We start from the raw sequence: 26,243 nt of genomic DNA, 5'->3' as shown, positions 1-26,243 counted from the left end.
GGGGAAAAGTCCTAAAATTATAACAGAACAGGGAGTAAAACGCAAAAGGTATAACTTTATACATCGCGCAAGCAAAAGAAATGTGAATGCCTAAAGAAATATTTCTGCAATAAGCAAAAGACAAAAAGAACCTGGGTATTTTGTTACAAGAATTGTATTTTCATTTACAACAAAATCACTTAGTACAATATGTGAAGCCCTTGAAGGAAATTAATACAGTAACTAATATGTCCTCGATATTAGGACTGTGCACGCTGTAAACCTTTGAAACCCACATCTAAATTTTAAGAACTGAAAAAGATCAGTTGCAATTAATTGTGCGCACGAAACCCAGTCTAGATAAATAACACAATTTGGACAGTTTGTAACAATGAATAATAGCAAGTTAACTCACATTACCCTTTTGTAATATAATTTGATAATTTGTGTACATATTAATATTGCGCAAGAATTGTTTCATCACAAACATGGTGGGAGATTTTAAGAGACATGCATGAGGGATCTACGGTTGACTATTCTTATCCTAAATCCAGTATCGACCGCATCCACCAACATCTCACTGACAGATTTAGGAATCAGAGGGCCCTCACACCATTCAATTTAATTGGTTTGGCGATTTCAATTTTAGTAATAAACAAAAGTGTGTTTCAGCTGTCCGGAGTGTTGAAGTGGTTTAAGAAGATTTCGGAACTTGGGCAAAATGCATTTGATGGGGCTAATGTAAAAAAGGGTGATACATTCAAACCCAACAATATGTTTGGCTGAAGAAAGGGAAATGAGTTACCATTTGGATGTACACTAAACATTCATGATCGTACTTGACTATCTGATCAATTAATCCAATCCCTGCAGGTGCTTGTAAATCAAAAAATCTCGTTTCATCTGGTAGGTGTTACGCATGAAGCTGTTACCTTCCCAATGCTATACTATCTAGCTCAACGCACCCTGATCAGCCTAATGGGTGGATACTACATGGTGCTCCCCCCCAAAAAAAACAAAGTATTAGTCAGAAATCATTGAATTGGAATCAAATTAAAGCTTGCTTATACTGAATCCTTTACCTGAAGCTCAAGTAAATGTTCCAGAGATATTCTCAATTATGAAACGACAAATTTTTTAGGCCCAACTGAGGTTAATACATTGACACACAACTGTTTCGGTTCTTGAGTTCTTATGACATATAGTTCAGTTGAACTTGTGTAATGTACCTCAATTTGCAACTTCTGACCTTATATACCTCTGAATAACCACCTCAGGATCACGTTTGTTAACACAGTTCAGCATCCTTCTGTTAGCCTCTCCAATTATTTCATGTATTAGCAGATGTCAAGTGGTGTGAACGTGGCATTTTGACTGCGATGGTAAATCCCAAAACGTACTTGTCTTACGTAGTCGAGATTCTCTCACGGTAGTGCATTACTGGATTAAAATGAAGTTTTCAGTTTTAAAAAGATAACATCCTGAAGGCTTCAAGTTGATACCAACAAACCTGACTTCTGACAATTATTTTTAGGGAAAATGAATGTTACTTTTGGGTTGCTTTCTTGGGAGAGGGCACCCTGCATTTGGTAACTTTAATAACCTTACAAATATACCCTCCAAATAAACATGTTTATATCATAAGAAATCAATTACCGGTAACTCCGCACAAATCTTTCAGATTTACATACAAAACATCTTTTAACGATGTTCCAATACACAATACAGGTGTAAGTGTTACGTGTGCAGAAGATGTTACAGTTGATAACTATACAAGGCACAAGACAAGGTTAACATGTTTGGTCAACTTACAAAATAAACCATGATTTTCATATTTGGTAGAAGTATCACAAAGAGTCAAATGCTGTGCTCATACATGTAGCTCAGCAGAGCACACACAGGCACTGTGGATCTTTACACCAAATGTCCAAGTATTGCAGAGTTTCAGAGGTCAGCAAGCTGAGGTGAACTTGGAAACTTTTGATATTTTCCTTAAAATGATTCTCACAACTAAACCCCACACAGTATTAAGAATTACGTTCACTTTGTTCTGCACAGTCTCCAAACAACTACACAATGTAATCTTCAAAGTCAAGTCAGTTACTGCATATCCTTTACATATTGGGAGTGCTACAAAAAAGGCAATGCTCAAATTCTTAACACTAAAATAAAGCATCAATTCTGTGATTCTACCATTGATGCTAACATCCAAACTACAGAGCCGAAACCTAAGCTTTTGGCTGACTGTAATCAGTTTTTGCCATTCATGCGATCATCTTAAGAATAATCTGCTTTGCGTGCACGTTTATTGGTCATTTTAAGTGACATCTTCAACTGACAAAGATGGCCACATACTGGGCAGAGTATGGGAAAATAAATATTACAAAATACAGTACCTTTTTAAAAATCTTCTATAACATTTCAACACTTATACTTAAGGGAATCTTAGACAAAATGAAAACCTTTTTCACAACTGAATTTTAGTTTCATCAGAAACTGCATAAGACTATGAATATTTCTGTGACTTTCAATTCACCTTTAGTGGGCCAGGATGTTATTTATGAAAGAGCCAAACTCTTCTATCTGTACTATTCCTGGGGCACCAAAACAATGACATCGGTTAACAGTAGAAATTGCATCCAACAAATTCGGAGCTGCATCAATTTTGTGTCAACACAAATTTCTACTTTTTAAACAATTGTTTCAAGATTAAGAACATGTGCACGTATACAAATGGGGCTTTGGGAAGTTAAATGAAGTACTGTGCAAGAAATATAAAACCTAAAGCCTAAACATTTTACCTATGAGTAAATGATTCTTTAAAAACTTGTTTATAGTCTGTTTAAAGAAGAAAGATGTAGGCATTGGTAGTTAGTGTCCAGTGCCGGAAAGAAAACTTGTTCGAATTGGAAACTGTGCACTGATCCACATACAGGAATTAAAGTGCATAATTGGCACAGTGCATATGACTAATTACCAAATCACTGTGCACCTGAAACCAGTTTGGAGTTGCTATAACTATTGTTATCACATAATTTGAGCCAAGTTTGGTTTGTATTTCCAAATGCTATCACAAGTGACACACAGGGTTGTCATTGTTGTCATGAATGCTTTTCATGTGTGCAAACATACCTTCTCCACTGACCTCTGCCCCTTCCTGAAAGTTTGCCCTTTTCCAAGTTTGTTAGGGTACACTGGCTATTATGTCCTCCTCTCATATTTTTTTCAACTATTTAGTTCTGACTTGAATCCCTGTCATCAATATACATGTACACAGCAAGTGTTAGCAAATGATGTGTTGTTCATTATGGGAATTTGGATGCAAACACAAGACATTTTTTTCAATACATCTGTTCATCACTCCAGCCAATTTCTTTAAAAAAAAAAGGTGTTCCAGAATCAGAACCTGCAACAACAGTTGGACAGTATGATTAACCACTTGTTAATTATCCACATGGGCAGAGTTATTTCACAGTGAATCAACAACAGGGGCAGCATTATTTTCTCCTCACAAGACACCCTTCCCACTTTTCGCAGGTGGAACACCACACATACTCTGGGTAATTCGTAAAAGATTTGTACAACATATCTCATGGAAAGGTTGTCTTTCCTACAATCTGTGGCAATGCTGCAAAGCAGTACTTGCTTCTGTGCTGTGGGATATACATTAATATAGTAAGGCTTCATGAACAAGTCAGACAGTGTGTGAATGGGGGTAATTATGTATGTTACCCTTTACATGAAACTGTCTCTTTCTGTCATCACAAAACTGCAGCACATTGTTGAGGGTTAACACATCCCCAGGTGTTTATCTTAAATTTCACAAAAGCTAAATTACTTTTAAAACCATTCCTGGTGTATCTTGCCCCCCATTTTTGCCCCAGAAATTTGCTTTCCTCTTTTTTTATGATTGAATTGCAGGATAGGCAATGTTAAAGTTTTCTTGTGAACTTGGGTCATTCTACAAATCAAGGGTCCAATTTTTTCATGTCGCTGTCACATCTGACAAATGATTTTGTAAGTTCAGAACACATTTTCTAATTTCCAAGAGTGATGAATTAATGCAAAATTCCTGTCAAACAAATATAAATAGACTGAAATCAATTTCAATCAATTTCAATCAATTTCAATCAATCAATCAATCAATCAATCAATCAATCAATCAATCAATCAATCAATCAATCAATCAATCAATCAATCAATCAATCAATCAATCAATCAATCAATCAATCAATCAATCAACCAACCAACCAGTGATATTTCCATTGAAAATTACACAGGTCAGGTGTAACGGACACAAAAATGTTGCACATTTGTACCCTGAATTTACAGAATGACCCTGTTGCTCATCAAAACTGAGGAGAATCTTTTCAATTAAGACGTAAGATGTGATTTCAATTACAGGCAAAACTAACAACCTCAACCATGTTTTACACCTTGCATTTTCTTGCATCTCCACAGAGATTTTACAACTTTGACTTCCATCTCAGATGGATTAATTGTGCCCTATGTAGATTAAATATCATGTAACAGTTTCTGTGCATCTAGCTGATCTACTAAACTGTTCATGCACAAAATGGCCAATGTTAATAAAACCACTGTGCTACATCAACACAGCCTTTGGAAACATTCAAGGCAATTGACCAACGGGTTTTATGAGCGAAAAACATGAACAGCTCGGATGATATATTGACGACACATGGGACATTCAGCCAATTGTTTACCACACTTGGTACATGTGACCATGTGACCACACTCTAATAGTACACAGTCAATTGGAGAGTCCATACAGATCCTGCAGGTGTTATCCTCTTCATGTTCAACTGTAGCTGCTTTAGGTGCTGTGAGAAAACAGGTTCAAAAATCAATCATTTAATACCATAGCACTGGGTACATTCAAGGATCAGAATACACTGCCAGTATATTGACCTTTCACTGTCCAGATCATGACACAGCAATGCAACAACCCCAAAAGGTTTGTTTCAGTCAGGTTGACCCTGGTACTATCCTTGCCCTCCACTTCTACGACCCGTGAAGTCAATCCAACAAGACCGATGGAGATTATGTTTTCACTGCTCACCTGATTTTGTGGGTCTTTCCTGGAAAATATGTCCAGGGTTTTCCTCTCATATCTAAACTGAACATTTCTTCTCTACCCAAAGGCTGTAGAGAGAACAGTATATAGCTGATAGGGCTGTGCCCAGCTTAAATAAACAATAACTAAACAAACAAATAACAAAATTATTTTATTAGTAAACTGGAAAAAAATGAGACTAAAATAATGTCCATTATCCCCGAGTTAATGTACTTGTGTAATTCCTGTGTCTTCTATTCTACTCACCATCAGAACTGGTTCTTGCTGCAGCAGCTTGCTCTGTAGAAAAAGATTAGACTTCTAGTCATAATAAGCAAGAAAAGTGTTCAAATATAAGGCTTATGTAATGACCATTTTAAAACAAATTCAATATGAAACATAAAAACTGACACTTTTCCTCCAAACATGAACTCTGAATTTATGAACTTTGATGCCACCTTTGAGTAAAACTATATAGGTCAAGGACATCCCTGTCTGCCCATCAGTTTTCCTGCTGGAAAGCCTGCTAGATGTATCTGGCCAAGATAAACCATCCAGATGAATGAACGAGAGATGTAGAGAGCCAGCACATTGATTAGTTTCCTTAAAGGTTTGCTAGCCAACCTGCCACCCATTAAGCAAACTAACAATCAGATGTACATCATTATTTCCCACACACACATGCAACACACAACTTCCACTCCTCTTCAATGTTCCAAGACTAACCTTTGATCTTAAAGCCCTCTTTCTCCGTGTATAACCTTCGGACTCTTTCTTCCAGTTCCCAGCGTTCCACACAGCCTTTATAGTTGATAAAGTTTAGTATAAGAATTTCTTTAAGCTGTCGCACGGTCAGATCAGCTATTTCATCTATTGTCTTGAGATCGCTGATAGATGTTCGATGCCTTGCTGGGGCCTTGTAAGAATGAAGAAAACAGGACAAAATATTGTAAGAAAAGCTCAGGACTGAATGAAATAACCATTTGAAAGGCTGACAATTTTCAAGAGTTTCAAGCCCTTCTGTAGTGTATCCTTGGTCTTCATTTTCTATCACAAACTGAACTAATCTTAAATGTTCTGTCAAACAGATTTTTATTAATTCTTAAAGGATCTGTAAAAACTTTAATGCATGGAGAAGAGACGACATGAAATGGCACAAACTCTCTTGAAAGCTGCTTTTCATGAAGACAGTCCTGCAGCTAAATCCATGCAGAACAAAACGATTTCCCTGTCTTTTGAGTTTGGCAATCGTGAGTCCATTATTTGATTGTTTCCACTAACATTTTACAGTCTACAACTACATGTAACAAGGCTGAGTCTATGTCATTTAAATCAAAACTCAACTCTAACTCTGACTTAAGTCATTAATCCCCTTTTGTCCTTTATTTCTTACTGGTTTAGGTTGCTCTGGAGTGGCTGTAGTGCTACTAGGTTCATCTTCAGGGCTTGAGATGCTTACAACAGGACTACGCTCAGCCTCTGAGCTACTAGCACTAGATCCTTCCACCCATGTATTCCTTGTTATACCTATGTCTGGCTCATCCTACAAAGACAACATAAAGATGGTAGACTAGTCAATGGCCAGGCTCTTACGGTTTTATTGAATTTTCAGACACCAAACATTAGCGTGCAGAATTTTGAAAGACCCACTATGGGCCTTGAGCTGAACCAAGAGAGGGCGCAATTTTCTTAGCAACAGAGGCTGGTTGGAACTGAAATTCATTGGTTCATGAACAACTAGGAAATACTGGCATCATGATCCCACGACTACCTACACATTGAACACTCCTGACAAACACGGTTTTTTCAACTGATTAGGGGGTGCTTCTGCTGGGCAAAGACACTTTTATTATTTAATGGGAGGAGGTGGGCTTCATATTTGAGTTTTGTTCTTGAACTGAGGGCAGTGTAGCATTTCTTAAGCCATTTAGCTGAAGCATATTCAGACAAAACTCTTTTACATGGGATTCAGTTTGTGGTGCCAAGAAGTTTCCTTTCAATCACAAACTCTGTGACCTTACCACAAAAGGGTTTAAAGAGATTCCCTAAAAAATGTACAATACCTCTCAACATTAAAGTTCTGACAATCATTCTGAAACAAAACCTACGCAGACAAGCAGCATAACACAAATCAGTCTTTTATTGAAGACACAACCACCTGTACTTACATGCGTTTGCCTGACGGGTCCCCGGTTTGGCTGTGGTCTAGTATCACTGACTTGTGTCTGCGAACTACGAAGCTCTGATATGCTCGGTCCTCTCTCAGCCCTTACAGCCTCATTGGTAACAGGTGTTGGCATGGGCTGTACCTCCTCTTCTAAATTGTTAACGGTGACTGTAAATTTACTGCCATTTCGTGTTGCTAAGTACTGCACCACCAAATCGACTAATTCACCCTTTTCACGACAGGCCACTGTATTTATATTCCGTGCAGCTAAATACTGACGCAGGTCTTTCACCTAGCCGGGCAATAACAAAGATAACTACGATTAAAAAAGATGATAGATTTTGGTAATTATAAAATAACACAGGCTGTCTTGGTACTATATGAAGGTGAAGAAAAGCGTTTTAACAATAATCATTAAATCCTACAGAACGATAACGGTGGTGATAATGACCATGAACGTACAGGCCTCAAATTTCCCAATATCCACGACGGTCATGGCCGTTGGTGCCCTCCCATTTGGCTGTCATCCCTCAGAAAAGTGATAGTGTTTTACCCCCAAGATGGTAGCGCCTTTTTTTCTCTTGGCCGTAGTGCCCTTTATGTGAATATATCGACTACCGCCATTCAGGTAGGTACACAGAGCGACATAAAGCGACATACATACATGTATATCTTTCCATGATCCTTCACATTCGACCTGAACACCGCGCTGCGCCACCCAAATACATGGCATCCATGCATATGGCACGTATGGGTGTGCGTGCACTACGTGTATGTGGGGATATCATATACTCAGCCTGCCGCACACTGGTTGCCTGGCCCGCGCCATGCACACTACACATCGCAACACCCGTAAGCCTATCCAACACCACATAATAGCACATGCCCAAGCCAAGTATTTCAAAGTACCATGCAATGATGTTGGTATATCAGTATATCGAGAGCTCCACGTTTTTCATGCACATGGGACAATTGTATGGTCATGGCCGTATTTTAACTAACACTGCAATTTAGTGTTTGTAGTTTAGTGCCACACGTCATGCGTAAACCAAACTGTACATACGCGTACACGACATCGATCGGGACTACCCTGATTCTCACGTACGCTGTTGTCTGCAAAATCAATCACTTTACTGGCCTGGCCAGTTTTTGTGGTAGGCAAAGTGACACGGAAAGAACGGCTGCAGTCAAAACAGGCCAAAGCTTTTCGACACTTGGTTGCTGGTTCAACACTAATCATGGACATGTTCAGGTATAATGCGTAGGCCCTATCCTACTTTTTTAGGCCAGGCTAAATGAATATTGATTTTTATGCAAAAATATCGGGACTGCATTAATGCCCAGAACTTTGGTACGCTGATGGCATTAATGCCCTTAACTTTGGTACGCTGATGGCTTTAATGGCCAGAACTTTGGTACGCTGATGGCTTTAATGCCCTTAACTTTGGTATGCTGATGGCATTAATGCCCTCACGTTTGGCATTGGTGCCCTTTATTTCAGCCTGTCCACCAATACCAAATGGCAGTGCCCTAAAAAAATGAAATTTGAGGCCTGAACGCATTGAGAATATCACCATTGTGACAAGGTTGAAGGAGACCAGACAACGAGATTGACAAGACAATAATAGCTATGACATGACAATTATTGAAAAGCTAACGGCAGTGACAGTGATTTATAAATAACAATGCAAGTGGCCTTGGGTATTTTAATCGACAATGCCCTACTCTCTACAATTTCAATCACCTGTTTCTAAATGTGAAACACCCTCACATCAATCTTCACACCAATTACTAACCTTAAACTGCATCAGCTGACTCCTCTCTGTAGAACCAATGAACATATGACATGTTTTACAGCACTTCCGAGGTTCCTTGCTCATGCAGTTGGTACAGAACAGCTTAGAACAGTCCACGCATCGGTTCTAGAGATGCAGGTGTCGATGGAAAAACAGTTGAATTTAGCAGATCAAAACTGTCAGTCTGTTTATTAGTTGGATCTGACAGTCTCAGAACAATCTCAAGATGAGTGGTCAAAATATCATTCACAAACAGGAAAATTGGATTTTTATGCCCACTAAATCCTTGGATATTACATCAAAACAGCAAATCTTACTTTCCACAACCCTCACAAAAAGTCTGCTTATGTGTACATGTACGTTGTTTACTCCAGGTAAAAGACAGTCTTACAAAAATCTCTGATAACCTTGTTAGTAATCTCAGGGTATAATGAACAGTCATCAAAGCACATGGAGAATGCAAGGGGGAGATGTTACAGCCAATGAAACTAACCATTCTCACCTTTCTTTTAAAGATGGTAAAATTGGCAGAGCAGGATTCACACACCATGCTGACCTCCCTGTCTTTGTCAAGTGGCTGGAAAGGTTGGCTTCTGTTGCTAATACCCGGCTCTTGTTGTCTACCCTGGGTTGTGTTGGGTTGTCTGGTCTGGGGTGTGTTGAACTGACTGCTATGAGATGTGCTATGGTATCTACCCTGAGGTGTCTGTTGAGTTCTGCTCTGTGGGCGTGAGAATATTCTCGGAGAGAAAGTGGCAGTAAATGCTGCTGACCCTTGTGCTGGTCTCCCAGCAGCTGAACCCATGGAAGGAAACCTAAAACAGCAAAAACAACACAACACAAAAAGACCAACATTGAAGTTTTGTCCACTAGGAATAAACTTAAGTTTTCAAAGTTTCTTTGGGGGGGGAGGGAATTTATAATTCAAATTTGGAAAAAGAAATCCTGCTTTTACAGCAGGGTTATGAACTAGTACTTACAGTTCAAGTGCCTGCTCTAGTACAGGTACCTTTATGTAGACCTGCAGTCAGTAGGAGGAAACATATCACTGTAAAATATAACCTAGACATTTTAGCTAAACTTACTCTGAACTCGTATTAGATCTTGATGAAGACATGCTACAAGTAGATACAGTTAATACATGTGTGTAAATGACTGGATAGTGATAAATTTAACAGTTGACATCTACAGGTGTGAAAATATGCTGGCTGTACATGAACGTTGTATGCAAAATGAATGCTTAGGGTATTCCCAAGTCGATGACAACATCACATGTTCCAGTCCTTTTATTCCCATGCCATATTACACTGCACAGAGGTCAATGTTGTTTACACATCAAATACGCTGTACTCTCCAGCAAGCACATGTGTTCACCAATCTGTTGTAAAAGGTCATGGTGGACCCTGGTAAAAATCTACATGTACATGTCAGAGGGGTAGAAAAGACAACGTACATGTAGAATAGAATATACGGTACGGTCTATTGGAGTTGAGACTGTACATGTAGGACTACATGTAAATGTACATGTAGCATTGGATCTCATTCTAATGACATTACTAATTTTCCTGCTCAAAATATAAAACCACAACCAACTCAAAGAAAGACACACGCACAATGGGTTGTAGAATCATAGAGATTGGTTAGAATGAAGACCAGATTTTAATATCAAGTATCAGTACATTCTATTGTTAGATGAATGGTTGCCATGGTACCAGCAACGTACATGAACATTGTAGTAGCTACATGTACCGTGTACGACATGTATTATAACCGGGTGTACATGTACAGTACCTTGCTCAAAGGGTTTACTGGTACATGTACCATACTTCCTGTGGAGCACAGGTCAAATACACCATGTACATGTACACTATGGCATGTGGTACACGTACATGCACGTGAACACTTCTACACCTCTGCTCCATGTGTACAGGTTAACAGCACTAACATAAAGATACATTTACATTCTGTCACAATAACCTACCCACACCTGCCAACATCACATTCTGTCACAATAACCAACCCAAACCAGTGTAACCCCATCCCAAAAGAGGTCTTGGGTTACAATTTCAAATTTTATTTCTTTATGAATATGTTTTCCTTTTGCATATTTAAATTGTTCTTTCCTGAGCTTTTGCCTTTTCCACTGGTAAGCAGTGTTCCAGAGTTGAACCTTTGATCTACTGCCCATTCCTTTTGTCAAATAGCCTGCCCTTCCTTCAGTTTATCTTTAATGTTCCTGCTCTTTGTATCCACTGCCTTTAATCTCTGACTAGTACACCCATAGAGCTAGCTCTATGGTACACCACTGTGTGTACACTCCCAAATAACTTTTCAGGAGATCAGTAGGATGTTGGGACACTTAATCCCTAGTTGTTGTTCATACCTTACCCAAGCTGTGAAAGCCATAAACTTCTCCTGAGTGCTCATCTGCCTAGATACTAAATGACCAATCAGTATTGGAGTCATGTGTGACATTTTTTAAAGTTGTCCAATGACAGCCTGAGCTGGTCATGTGGCAATGGAATGTTCTGGGTGGCAGTTTGCCCCAGAGTTTTGGCAAGCCTGGCATTCAAAACTTTGCCATTGTGCTCACCAATTTTTCTGCACTCTGCACTATTTTTCTTCGGACTAGAGGACCTAAAAATCCAAGTCTTCCCCTTATGTTCACGAGTGCTGGCTCTCTATCTTAGGTAAGTTTGAGTTCCTATTTATATCATACATGTAATTTAACTATTGTGTATCTTTTCTGGGGTTAAGTCATTGCACTTTTTCACAGTGACTCTTGTAAATTGTAAAAAGAAGTGTACCGATTGATTTTATGAAATTTTGACTTTGGGATATTTTGAGAAGTCCAAGCAAATTTATGATGTTGAAGGTTTTAGAACAAATATCTCATAATTTCAACTAGAGGTGTTTCCTCAGAAAGCTTTGCTTTTAAATTTAGCTTAAGACGTGTTTAGTGAATTATTTGAGGTGGCTTGAGTGTACTTTTCAATCACTTTGACTTTTAACATAGTGGAGTCTGGGAATAAGTTGTGCCCTTCACTGCATTGAGAAATATAAGCAGATTTTGAATATATGTGTAAGTCAGGACTTATCACTCATCATATCCATGGTGTAAGTGACAGACTGACTGTAGTCTTGCAGTCTGAACTGATGCTTTTGTAATGCTTTTCCGATGACTATGGTTTATTTGAACAAGGTTTCGTGAATATTCAATAGATGCTGATGTGCGTTGAATTCATCAGAAGTTAGAGATATGAATTGTCTCTTGGTCAAGCTTTAGACTTTGTTTTTATATATACCTATATATAACCAGTCTGATTAAGAGTTAATTGGAGTTATCACCCATTGATTCCTACTTCATGATATGTGGGACTGAGAAATGTATTCCTAGAGTGATCCTGTCTAGTTTTAAGATTTGTTCTAAGTCAATGCCTTAGATATATTTTTCTTTTACATATTAACTTACTTGCAAGATGATATTTTATTATGAGGCTTTCTTGCACGATGTACAGCTACCAAAGCGTGTAACCCAAAGAAAGTCGGTTGTGTTGGTCTGACCTCGTGAATGTTTTTATATTAGTAATGTGGCATAGACCACTATGCTCTCTATCTTAGTTACTGAACTGCATGTTCTGAAAGAGGGTCTGGAGGGGAGTATCTGCAGTCCGCCTGAAGAGCTGTCCCCAGGCATCTCAGCCACCAAGCTATTGTGACTTGCAGACACAGCACAGGTACACCAAGGCATCTCTGGCATTAATCACCAACCCGAACACCCTTGGCCACTGCCCGTCGGTTCCTTCCGGCTTGGAGCACTCCAATGGCTCATTCTCTCTCAGGTTGTGACAGTCGTGGCATCATGGACAGAAGTGTTTTTGGTGTCATTTTAGTGTCTTTTTATAGGCAAGGGTTGTGTTCAGGACATGAATGGTCAAACGCATAATTATCTGGAGGTCACTTGTGTAACCATTCACATAAATACAAAACACAAATTTTGGCACTCACCCAAATCACTCAACAAGAACACGATAAATACACACTGACGTTTATCTCTAAAATCTAGAACATGCACCATTTTTACAATGACGGGCTTACTTCCTAAAAATAATATTTTTACGTGGTGCATTTCTTTTTTCCTCGAGTTTAGTTAAGTTACTGGTAGAACTGATCATCCAGGCCCAAGCAGTATTAACACAGAATCCAAAAAAGTGTTAATGATGTCTCTGCTCTAAATTGATGATTAATCTTTCGACCAATCAATATACAACTAAATGATATAAAACACCGACTGATATCAATTTCTCATGAACATTTCAACCCTTTGTCTCAAAGAAATATTACTTGAAAAAGGTCAACCAGTGGGTCCTCACTCTTAAACTCTCTTGGTACTTACAGGTGCTTCCGGTTTATCTGTCCCTTCAACTCTCTTGGTACTTACAGGTGCTTCCTGTTTATCTGTCCCTTCAACTCTCTTGGTACTTACAGGTGCTTCCTGTTTATCTGTCCCTTCAACTCTCTTGGTACTTACAGGTACTTCCGGTTTATCTCTCCCTTAAACTCTCTTGGTACTTACAGGTGCTTCCAGTTTATCTGTCCCTTAAACTCTCTTGGTACTTACAGGTGCTTCCTGTTTATCTGTCCCTTCAACTCTCTTGGTACTTACAGGTGCTTCCGGTTTATCTGTCCCTTCAACTCTCTTGGTACTTACAGGTGCTTCCGGTTTATCTGTCCCTTCAACTCTCTTGGTACTTACAGGTGCTTCCAGTTTATCTGTCCCTTAAACTCTCTTGGTACTTACAGGTGCTTCCTGTTTATCTGTCCCTTCAACTCTCTTGGAACTTACAGGTGCTTCCGGTTTATCTGTCCCTTCAACTCTCTTGGTACTTACAGGTACTTCCGGTTTATCTGTCCCTTAAACTCTCTTGGTACTTACAGGTGCTTCCAGTTTATCTGTCCCTTAAACTCTCTTGGTACTTACAGGTGCTTCCTGTTTATCTGTCCCTTCAACTCTCTTGGAACTTACAGGTGCTTCCGGTTTATCTGTCCCTTCAACTCTCTTGGTACTTACAGGTACTTCCGGTTTATCTCTCCCTTAAACTCTCTTGGTACTTACAGGTGCTTCCTGTTTATCTCTCCTTTAAACTCTCTTGGTACTTACAGGTGCTTCCTGTTTATCTGTCCCTTCAACTCTCTTGGTACTTACAGGTGCTTCCTGTTTATCTGTGTCCAGGGTTCTCCCCAGGATTTTTGAAAACTATGGGGAATTTCCATTGTGGTTTACCAACATTTTTACAAAGTCATAGCGTGGGGTTTGGGGCCTGCCCAAACCTTTTGGACTTTAGATGCTCTCAGCTGCATTTTAGAGCATTTCCTGGGCTTTTAAAGTACCTTTTCTCAGGAAAAACATACATGTCAGAGGTTTAATTCAATTTTTTTTTCAAATTGGATATCAATATTTTAACAAATGACGAGTTTTCCTTTCTAGACTACTAATTATAAGCACAAAAGGAATCATTTCAAGTTTCAGACATGCAACAACATATAGTGGCTGTATTAACCAACGATTTAAACACCTGTTTATTCAGTTTAAATTTTAATACATGCTTCAACCTTTGGTTTTTGCTGATCAGACCTTCCTTTGCTGGCGCCTTCTGTGCACGTGCTACAGGTGGCTGCTTCATCTGCCTTTTGGTTTCCCTCAGCGTGGACTGCTGATGTTTTTAGCTTAAAAAAAGAGCCTATCTTTGACTGAGTTTCTGCCATTGCGCGTGTGACAAAATGCAGTGAAATGGCATTGAGAAATATCGTCCCCGTCGTAGATGCCATTAACACTGTTACACAGGGCTACGGCTACCCCCATGAACAAAAATGTGTGTGGGATTGATGTTGTAAGTTCTGCGAATGGTGTAGTATAAAATTTTAACCTTTGTAAATGCGTATTGAGCACACGGCACAGAAAAAACACACATGCGCGCGGATGCATGTACGACACCCACGACGGAAGTTCAGATCTCATGCGACACCAGCCACTAGATAATTCTGAGCCATACTATCAGTGTTGTAGTTGAGTACTTTTTTCCAAGTACCAAGTACTGCCGAGCACTTTGACTCCCGAGTACAAAGACAAGGCGAGTACTTTGCCAGCCAAGTACAAGTACTGGTTTCCGAGTACAAGTACTTGCACTTCCGAGTACGAGTACAAGTACTTCTAATTTCGAGTACGAGTACAAGTACTTCTAATTCAAAAGTAGTTTTATCTCAATTAAAGACTCTTAAGACCTGCCACTGTGTAAAAGAAACACCGAATGCAGATGGCATGGCTACAAGAACAAGTGATCTGGCAAGCAATGTCATGGTCACTACACGTGCGTTGCAGCAGTTGACACAACGTGCACGGCGCGGCGAAGTCTATTTTCCAGACACAATTATTCACATGCCTGTGATTTTCTGTATGCTGGGTTCGTTGTTAAAATTTTCAGGTCCAGGAACCAGACTACCAATGCCCAATAAATCGCTGAACCATTCTGGAGTACCACAATATAATTTGCGTACGTTATTGGTTAAGTACATGCACAGACGGCGAATGGGTTGTATGCCTTTAATGGTCCCACATTCGGCCTTCTCGTTGTCAGAACCGTATCGAATATCGGGTCATAGGAGTCGATATTTTTGTACCTTATTTTAACGGCCATGCGTGGTAAGTTAACTTAAAGGATTTTTTTATCGAGTACTGTTAATCAAGTACGAGTATTTTGATGCTCGAGTACAATTTTTGGATGTCGAGTTTCGAGTATTTTGTAGCCCGAGTACAAGAACTATAGTTCGAGTACAAGTACTTGGACATCTGAGTACAAGTACGAGTACTCTGAAAACGGTACGCGAGCAGTACTCCAGTACGAGTACCGAGTACGAGTACTACAACACTGCATACTATCATAATTATATTGTGCGTATCGGGGATGCAAAATGGGTATCGGACCGTTTCTTGCATATCAGGCAGAAATAATTGTGTATCGGGCCTGATATGCAAGTTTGTACACATGTACGTGGGGAGAACCCTGGCAAGTTTGTACGTGGGGAGAACCCTGGCAAGTTTGTACATGGGGAGAACCCTGGCAAGTTTGTACATGGGGAGAACCCTGGCAAGTTTGTACGTGGGGAGAACCCTGGCAAGTTTGTACCCTGGCAAGTTTGTACATGGGGAGAACCCTGGCAAGTTTGTACATGGGGAGAACCCTGGCAAGTTTGTACATGGGGAGAACCCTGGCAAGTTTGTACCCTGGCAAGTTTGTACATGGGGAGAACCCTGGCAAGTTTGTACATGGGGAGAACCCTGGCAAGTTTGTACATGGGGAGAACCCTGGCAAGTTTGTACCTGGGGAGAACCCTGGCAAGTTTGTACGTGGGGAGAACCCTGGCAAGTTTGTACGTGGGGAGAACCCTGGCAAGTTTGTACGTGGGGAGAACCCTGGCAAGTTTGTACGTGGGGAGAACCCTGGCAAGTTTGTACATGGGGAGAACCCTGGCAAGTTTGTACGTGGGGAGAACCCTGGCAAGTTTGTACGTGGGGAGAACCCTGGCAAGTTTGTACGTGGGGAGAACCCTGGCAAGTTTGTACATGGGGAGAACCCTGGCAAGTTTGTACATGGGGAGAACCCTGGCAAGTTTGTACCCTGGCAAGTTTGTACGTGGGGAGAACCCTGGCAAGTTTGTACCTGGGGAGAACCCTGGCAAGTTTGTACGTGGGGAGAACCCTGGCAAGTTTGTACATGGGGAGAACCCTGGCAAGTTTGTACGTGGGGAGAACCCTGGCAAGTTTGTACATGGGGAGAACCCTGGCAAGTTTGTACATGGGGAGAACCCTGGCAAGTTTGTACCCTGGCAAGTTTGTACGTGGGGAGAACCCTGGCAAGTTTGTACATGGGGAGAACCCTGGCAAGTTTGTACCCTGGCAAGTTTGTACGTGGGGAGAACCCTGGCAAGTTTGTACCTGGGGAGAACCCTGGCAAGTTTGTACGTGGGGAGAACCCTGGCAAGTTTGTACCTGGGGAGAACCCTGGCAAGTTTGTACGTGGGGAGAACCCTGGCAAGTTTGTACGTGGGGAGAACCCTGGTGTCCATAAAATTTCAGCCTTAAGTGACATCAATTGTACATCATGTTCGTACCTGCACATACCAACATGAGTGTACATGTGTAGAGTACACAATAGCCCCTACGTGTGTATGTTTTACTATACTGTGTACTCCAAACTCACCATCTGTGTTTTCTACACTGTACAGAAGACATGTACATGTACATACAAGTATGTAAGTTCATCTACATGTACTAGTACTAGTCCATGCAGTCAATCTTTAGTCTTTCCACAAACTTCAGTTCAACCTCCACGTACATGTACAGTACATACATGTACTTGGTGCATGTACATGTACATGTATTCGTAGATAGCAATTCAGCCAATGCATACAACTTGATCCACAATTAGCAATGCTTATATGACTAGGTCAAGTCTAGTAACCATAAACATGAACTGGTACATGTAGTAGACACGGTAGAACTTGGAACATTGTCTGCCATTCACAGGATATTCTAATAGTAATACACTGTACATTCATGTACAACTGGACATACTATGTACATGTACATGATACGGCTGTACATGTACTGTACATGTATGTGTTTATAATACACCAGTACATACAGTACTTGTGTGCTGCATACATGTACATGTCATTGGATAACCATTACCAGTAGGGGTCTACATTGTATACATGTACATGTACATGTAATGGTGTACCAGGGAAGTTGAGATGAATCAATACATGTACATGTATTTATACATACCGGTACATGTACCGGGAAGCACCGGCATTAAAATAAAAGTTAGTCTGTAGGCCTACTCTCACTGCAATGTAGTTTCTACATGTACATGTTCTTTACCATCACATCAACCAATTTTAATGTACAGTAGTCTCTACACGTGTATACATATAGTTGCAACATATCAAGTGCACTTAGATACTGTATCCGAGTTGCCAAATGTTATTATTAACTGGTTGTGTTGTCTACAATGTAGACATGTACAAGTATGTATACAGGTAGGCACAATATAATTAGTTCCATGTACAGTGTACAACGTTTCCATCTAGCATAATGTACATGTATAATTAATATACACCTGTGTACATGTATACATGTACACATAGTGTTTGTATTCAGGTTCAAGATCACTGATCCATGTTATGTGATGGTAAAGGCAATGAGCATTGGTATTGTGCCAAAGGTCGATCATCAGAGCTATTTTAATACCGGTATACATGTATATAAATTTAGATTTTACATTGAAATTATATTTAACATACCATACATAAATTAACAAATCACAAACTTGTACCATGTAATCCTCAAGCTGACAAACCAAGTGCTCGAGTGAATTAAGGCATACAATGCTATAACTTCATGTCATAGCCACAGGCTTGACATCTTGCCATAGGCTACTCTGGTGTTTCCTTTTTTTGCGCCAAAAAAGTCACACTACAATACACATGGTACATGTAAATGTATCATCCTTTTAGTGCTTAAACTGAATTCTACATGTACAATTAATTGCAGGATTTTGTTTTTGTGATTTGGGACTAAAATATTACATGTAGCTCTCTTCCTTTTCAAATAACCTAGTATTCAAATCTACAAACTACACTGTAAGCTACACTTACGTGACGTACATGTGTACATGTATGTACATGAAGTACATGAAGACCTAGTATTCAGATCTTCAAACTAAGCTACATTGTACATGTACATACATGTTTGTACATTAAGCCGTGTTAAGTACAGGTAGACCTAGTATTCAGATCTTCAAACAACAAAAATGTAAGCTACATGTACAGGTACATACATGTATGTACATGAAGTACATGCAGACCTAGTATTCAGATCTTCAAACAACAAAAATGTAAGCTACATGTACATACATGTATGTACATGAAGTACATGTAGACCTAGTATTTAGATCTTCAAACTAAGCTACATGTGTACATGTAGACCTAGTATTCAGATCTTCAAACTGAGCTACATGTGTACATGAAGACCTATGTCCATATTTTGAGATTTGTATTTCAGGTCATTGCAGTAAGCAAGCAGTTTGCAGCAGTTTTGTATGCAAGTTGACGCGTACATACATACATTAAGCATAAATTACATGTACATGTACACGTTAAAGGCAAAGCCTGCAGGTGTTGACTGACAAACAATATTTTGCAGCAATGGTCAACATGTGCCTTTTTCTGCATAAAGATAGCCATGGATACTTTCACTGTAATACAATGTAAATAACATTACAGGTACAGTGTACATGTATGTATGTATGTATGTGTGCAAGGAAAATATGGTTCACATGAACTTGATTATTCAAATCAGCAAATTGCTAATAAATATTTGAAAATTTGGTTGACCAAATAATCATATATTTGATATATTTACAATGAAAACCAGCCCCAAGAAATAAAGTCCCAAACTGTGCTATGGCAGGTCTGAATTCCATCACAATGATTAACCTTTCTAAATCTCCCTCCTTGACACTTACATACTATGGACACATATATACACCTACTGCACATGTTCAGTTGCCATGCCAGTAAAAAGCACTAACACACCTGCATTGGTACCAGTTCCCTGTCCAGTATTCACTGCCTATTCGGTGAATACACAAGTGTACAATAAATAGTTCTGAAGTAAACAATTTGCCCACTGCCCCAACATGTACAAGAGGAAGCGTCACCCTTAAATGTCTGTTTGAAAGTGTACTATTCACAACACATTGTGAAATTAAGGTACATGTAACAGTAGTCATGAATCGATCTTGGCCACGTATCAGTCACGTCGAATCACATACCACACAGAAAAGAAACAGAAATCACATCACAAAGAAAAGTGAAATATTCAGCTGGGATTCTAATGGTATTTAAGAAATGAAAGGATAATTCTGCAACTTTTTGGGGGGGGGTTCAGAAACACACACTTGCAAACCCCTGATCTGACAGCGGTATCATTAGCAGCATTACTGTATCCCTCTTCCCCCTCCCACTCACCCCTCCCACTCACCCCTCCCACTCACCCCTCCACCCTGGTACGTTTTCACCTGCTCTTTTCATGTGGAGCTGGCTGCAGCGACATTTCTATTGCTATCACATTCCCCTTGCTGTTCATTAATCATGTCAAATTCATATAACACTCCCATACAGAAAATATGTGTGGTCATAGCCATGCTTAGAAATGTATTACTACTCTATAGACCATCCCGGTGACGCCATCACAGGTTTTTTGCAAAGGCCCCCTTCAGTGGCGGTAAGCATTGTGATAACTAATGTACAGAGCCACTGTTTTGTGACAGTCAATACATCCCCTAAAACCCAACAGAGCGCTTACAGCCACTGAAGGAACCATCAAGGGTGCCCTGTGAAACAGTTGTGGAATCATCTACATGTATACCACATACATTGTACACACTGTACTGTGCAAACTCTATGCAATTCGGGGCAAACAGTGACACAAAATCAGTTTTCATTAAGTAAAGAAGTCATTTTAAATTTAACATCTGGAAAAGCTGTTGCCCGTGACATAAACAGTGTGTTCAACAGGGAGAGCCCATTGGGTAAAATAATGGTCTAGAAAGTAGAATATTTCTTTTTTTTTCCAGTTCAATTTACTTCCCATTATTATTCTATAGAAACAGTTTCACAGAGTGTACATGTACAGTGTGTATGTACAGTGAATGGGGCATCCAAGAAGCAGTGCTTGTCGAGTGGGGTCCCAGTTACGAATAAACAAAGTTCCACAAAGACAACAACACACTAACACTTAACAAATAACACAACAAATATTACATGTAAATACAGCACACGTGGTTTCCTCCATCATGGTAGTTGTTTTTTAATTCATGTATCTATTACATACATGTATATAGGGCTTGCGCTTCAACATGTTCAAGGCACACAGGGTGTCTTAGCACAAGTTGACTAGTCCCCGTAACTAATTGCATCTTCTAACATGTTTAAATATTTGGGCATGGATGGCAACAGCACAGTCCTAGAATCTTTCACACATTGTAAGCCTTGTGTACCATTAATTTATTTCACTAAAAAATAGCTCCTGCCCAAAATAAAAATCCTCCGATTTCACCTACAAAACTGTCCTTAAACTGTCTAAAGTGCCCACTTTAGGATTCAGGAGGAATTGAAGATTCCAATGATGGTGGTAAGGTCCAATTACCACCATCATTGGATTATACTTGCACATACATGTACATGCATAACCATCATTGGAATTTTTGATTCCTAATAAATCCTACCGTGGGCGCATTAGACATGTTACATGTGAGAATTTAGCATGGTTTACTGATTGTTTTCGGTGTTCGTTATCTGTCAATGTCTTTAGCAACATGTTTGTATAATAAAGAAACAAAGTCTACTCTTACAAAACTACTCACCTTGATAGGTTGGCAGTGATGTCCTCTTTCATATCAGAAAGACTGGTTAGTGAAATGAGGACAGGGATTTGATTTTGAGGGAAATTTTGGAATAAATGGCAGCGTACATGATGCAACAAAGATGTGTGAGCAAAGATATATTAGAGATTGTACATGTAGTCTACTTCCTTGACTTGGAGGAAGATTTTTGATGAGTCTCTATGAATCTTAATATATTTACAATATCATGTCGGGTAACCAGACTTAACTTGACTGAGCATTTGTCATTTGCCAAACATGGGTAAGAAAACTGTGGTTTTTTTTACATGTGACCTCTTTTACGGATCAAGGTCAAAATGTCAGTCATTTTGTAATGCAGGGCTTTGCTACTGTTATGGAAATACATGTATGGACAGGTTTCTCTCTACTTTCTTGCACCAGTCGGGTGCACTGGAAACAGGAACACGTATGCAGCAAGGTATGAGACGGAGAGAACCCCCCCTGCTTTGTGTTGGTCATTGTCTCGCAGGAATCTGGGGAATTCCTTTCAGACATCTTGGGGCGATGTGTTAAGTAACAATAGTCTGGGAATGTGTATAGGGATTGGACATGTTGGGGGGGACTCCTCGGTCTCATTTCTTGCTGGGTATACAGGAACAGGTCAACAAATAGACCCCAAACTTTACAAACGTATGTCCCTTTAAAAAAATTCTCCTGGGGTATAAACCTACCATAGGGCTGAGTCAATTAGAATATTTCCCTATTCAAATATTCAACCTTCAATTCGATCAAATATCTGAATATTTGGTCGTATCGACTGGCAGATTGTTGAACAAACCATGTAAGTTGCAATAATGCACACAATTGTACATTATAATCAGTATAATACTAGCTTCTCACTTTTACGGGTATATGTATCTCCAGCCATTATTTATTAAAGATTTAACAGACTAACAATAATCCTTGCCCTGTTAAAAATGTCTATTCCTGTTAGATCTTCAAAGAGAAATTTACTTTCTGAATCGTTGTGAAAAACATTATTCTGTCACTTGTCGTGTGAATCTGCTTGAAACAAGCTTCCATGGTGCAATTGTTCTCATTTAAAATAAACGAAAATTGTCCCTTCTGTTTCATGCATTTTGAATTCGAATATTCAAATTAAAAAAATTGTATTTGTATTTTCGATAACTGATCGAATACTTGGATATTCAGCACAGCCCTAACCTACCAAAAAAGAAATGAAAAAAATGTACAGTTGTATAGAAAGAACCGGTAAACATGCAATCCACTTGAGAAAATAAAGAAACTGAGGGGAAAAAATGTGAAAAAGCTTGATCTGGGATGACAGACCAGTGCGCACACTGATTGTCCCATACATCACATTGTTCATCACAGTTAATGGGAAATTAAAGCCTTTTATAGTTAGCTATGTGTAGATTCATGGACCCAGACATTGGTGGCGCTATTCGTAATATGCTAGTTTTTTTATCTTTGTGTGACCATCATTTTTAACCTTGATTAATACCAAAAGGGTACTTGTGTGAAGACTGAAAATGAGATTGTGGAATCTACATACCTTACTTGACTTTAAAAACACTGAATCCACAGCAAAACTTTTTTGCCGAAACTATGTATTCAACCCACAAAATGACACAGCCACGTTCATAGGAATCCCAATTTCAGACATATATGACTTAACATGAATGTACATGTACCTTGTTTTTATTTATGGTGCATATATCATGGAGGAAGGACACAGAAGGAGTTGTAACTCATGCACTTCAAAGTGTCCAATGATAGTCACCGCCGAGTCTGACGAATAATAGAAAACATTCCAAAAATGCCTTATTGCTGCCTGCATCTTAGCTGGACAGGTGGGGCAAGTAATACCCTGGCAATACTTGTAGTTTTTTGCTTGCAATTAAATACAAACTATAGATGTGACCAGGAAATAGAGAGAGAAAAATTCCTGATATTAGACCTACTTTTGCCATCATAAATAAACTTTTAAAATTTTGACACACTGTTTCATTATCCATGCAAAGTTTGTAATTCTAGTCTCCTCCGTCCAATATACATCAGTGTCAAAGACTTGGAACGAATTTGGCTAAGACTGGCCAACAAAATGTTCACTACTACTGGAAAGCTTAGTTCATTAGCAACAAAATGCGCTATTTCATCACAAGGAGTGATCGTGAAATTGCATAAAATACGCCTTTGTACAAATGCCATAATAAAAATGATTCAAACAAAACACAAAATCTTACAAACAGCTTGGCTATTTATTCCTAAAAGAAGTCCAGAAGAAAGCGTTCGATAAGGGCAACAACTGCTCATGAACACTTCAAGTATACAGCCTAATAAAAGCAACTGCACAAACACTACATTTGATGATGTTGTCGGTTCATATCAAGCACCAACGATGGCATGAATATTCAACTTCCTATACTGCAATACACAATGTTTTAGGGATGCAGATTACCAACGAAAAATTACGGCGACGATCATGGGGTACAAAGGGAGCTTATGGTTGCAAAACAGGTGGTCAGTAGCAGGCGTGCGCTGCGCTCTGGCTATGGACATACCGGGTATGCCAGAAAGTGGTAATTGGCCAGATGTTGTAGCCCGGGCAGTTCAAACTCCTTCTGTGTCCTTCTTCCATGCATAAATGTACATGTTTGATTAGATTTGCATAAAGAAAACTGAAACGTGATGGTTATTACTAATTAACTTAACACGTTATTGTTATAATTTCAAATCCACAGTTATAATGGGGGGTGTGCTGCAAGTCCATCCCCCAAGGTCAGGAGAAATTCTGGTTTACTCCCCCACCAATTCAAGTTCCACACTGTATACAAGATACAGATATTTGGAACTGCATGTTATTTTCCAATATCTTATTAACTGCCTAAAGATGCCTAAAAGATCACAAATCTTTAGGCTAGTACATGTACATGCATGCATTATTGCATATCAAAATGTATTTTGGTGCACATATATTTATCATAACTTCTGTTCTAGAAGCCTTATGTAGGTGGAAGAGTATCATTTGCAAATGCAAATTCAAAGCCTTTCGAGAAGACATCATTATCAGTGATGATAAAATAACTGGCCAATAACTATGCCATTGTGAAATTTCCATGAATCTAGCTAATATACCAGCAGACTGGAAATGACTGTCATGACTGTGCAATGCCGTAACTGGTAACAACAGAATTTGGAAGTTGCATTAAGGTTGCAGAACAATAGCCATTTTAATCATGTCAATCTCGTAGAAAGGACTGTTTCCTTATTACACACGAAGGAAAAGGGTGCTAAAAAGGTATGGAACACTAAATTTGGGGGTCCAGGTGAAAACGTGAGGATTTTGATTGGGATATAGCTACATATACTTTGAGTGAAATCAATAAATGGTACAGAAGACCAATGAATGGTTCTAGAACTCCAAAATTGGGAGACCTAGCCTACATTTTAACTTTTGAATTCCCCTAGGTAAATGACTATAGGGCAGGGTTCAAGTTTGGAGTGAAATTATGAAGGGAAACTGTGGGTGTTTTAAAACAACACATGGTGAAGTCAAGTTTGCATGGCTGGTTTATCAGTAGAAAAGTCACATTTTCTCACAATTTACGATTTGAAATTTCAAAAAAACAGGGTAGGGGCAGTTCAGACAGCATTGCATTGGTTGCCTTTGTTAACGTTTTGGGGAATGACCAGTTTTGCACAGACAATTGACAGACATGACAGATTAAAAAAACGTGGGTGGTCCCCAAATTCACAATCAACGTTTAAGAGGCGATTTTATTCGTAGAGTTTAATTTTATAGCTCCATGGTAGTACTCAGACAACCACTACCATGACTACGAGTTGCTAGTTGACCTGCTTCCAATCACTGGCATGACTGGCGCGTCGTTTGGCATGATTCGACAATTATTGGTTTTACACTCAACTTAGTTTTTACCTTCCTTCCAAAGTACAGAAGATTTCACTTTACAAATCACTTGACGTAAGAAAATGTCAGGAGCATCGTGCCCAAGGCAATCTAAAATATATGGCTGTTCCTGAACAAGACGCATTTATCGAAGTAACTCAGCAACATATCAGCCGTCCAGTCATAGCAGCACGTCTGGGCCCATCTAGTTTGTGTCGAACGATATACACGTACATGTGTATACAAGAAGTTTGCAATGTTTAATTTTGTTGATTAACGTGCGATACGGAGGATTGGTACTCGTGTATGCAATTTGACACCATACACCACAGCAAGCAGCGCCTCGGGACCAGCGGAAATTGTGTTCAGTACCCAAACCTCCCACTTCCAAGAATAATGGCTTCAGACTGATACCCAAACAAGACACCTTTCTCATATCACGAAGTGGCATGGCGCATGGCAGCCACAACCAAAGATAGCCCTGTATGTAGCATTATTAAACCACAGCATACACGTTGCGCGTTTACTTAGTGGAGGTAGAAATGCTACATCTGACCATGCTTTAACAATTTTTTTAAAAATCATGAGAAAATACAGGCTTCTCAGCTACTCAAGATAAACAAAAAATAGCGTATTTCCTCATCATTGCCATGTCAAAAAGTTTTTTGAAATCTCCATTTGAAGTGTGCGTCATGACATTGACAATGTCCGTAGGGGCGCACTGCACTAATTCAAGCCGCGTAAGTTCCGAGTCAGAGCCCCGTTGCGAGCAACCGAGGTCCCTGAGGCCTCTCAAATTAAACAATGGATTGTCGGGTCCTCCAGATTT

The 26,243-nt window shown here is 39.4% G+C and overlaps 1 protein-coding gene across 3 annotated transcripts; it reads right to left on the bottom strand.

The window, feature by feature from the left end:
- Positions 1-136: 136 nt before the first annotated feature.
- On the bottom strand, positions 137-25,670 carry LOC110989531 (E3 ubiquitin-protein ligase rififylin-like). Of its 3 annotated transcripts, XM_087140702.1 has the most exons (9): positions 25,445-25,670; positions 9,997-10,037; positions 9,519-9,831; positions 9,017-9,142; positions 7,222-7,512; positions 6,447-6,596; positions 5,780-5,969; positions 5,321-5,353; positions 137-4,820 (listed from the first exon to the last, which is right to left on the bottom strand). In XM_087140702.1, the coding sequence occupies exons 3-9, from the start codon at positions 9,819-9,821 to the stop codon at positions 4,633-4,635; spliced, it is 1,281 nt and encodes a 426-aa protein (XP_086996828.1). In that variant the 5' UTR covers positions 9,822-9,831; positions 9,997-10,037; positions 25,445-25,670; the 3' UTR covers positions 137-4,632. The 3 variants fall into 3 exon arrangements, with proteins under 3 accessions (XP_086996828.1, XP_022109680.2, XP_022109679.2); XM_022253988.2 differs by lacking the exon at positions 9,997-10,037 and having other exon boundaries at positions 25,445-25,667; XM_022253987.2 differs by lacking the exons at positions 9,997-10,037; positions 25,445-25,670 and adding an exon at positions 10,102-12,218.
- Between the last annotated feature and the right edge of the window lie 573 nt (positions 25,671-26,243).

Source organism: Acanthaster planci, linkage group LG09 (genome assembly GCF_054643075.1).
Source record: "Acanthaster planci isolate LZ-2023a linkage group LG09, COTS_SCS, whole genome shotgun sequence".
NCBI classification, from domain to species: domain Eukaryota; kingdom Metazoa; phylum Echinodermata; class Asteroidea; order Valvatida; family Acanthasteridae; genus Acanthaster; species Acanthaster planci.
Note: the sequence above shows the minus strand (reverse complement) of the source record. Positions and strands in the feature narration are given on the sequence as shown.

Coding starts and splice junctions, on each gene's coding strand:
- LOC110989531 (XM_022253987.2), bottom strand. CDS start 10,133: ATGTCTTCATCAAGATCTAATACGAGTTCAGA. Junction 9,143..9,518: donor TTACCATCTTTAAAAGAAAG/GTGAGAATGGTT, acceptor CTGCATCTCTAG/AACCGATGCGTGGACTGTTC. Junction 6,597..7,221: donor GACCCGTCAGGCAAACGCAT/GTAAGTACAGGT, acceptor TTGTCTTTGTAG/GATGAGCCAGACATAGGTAT.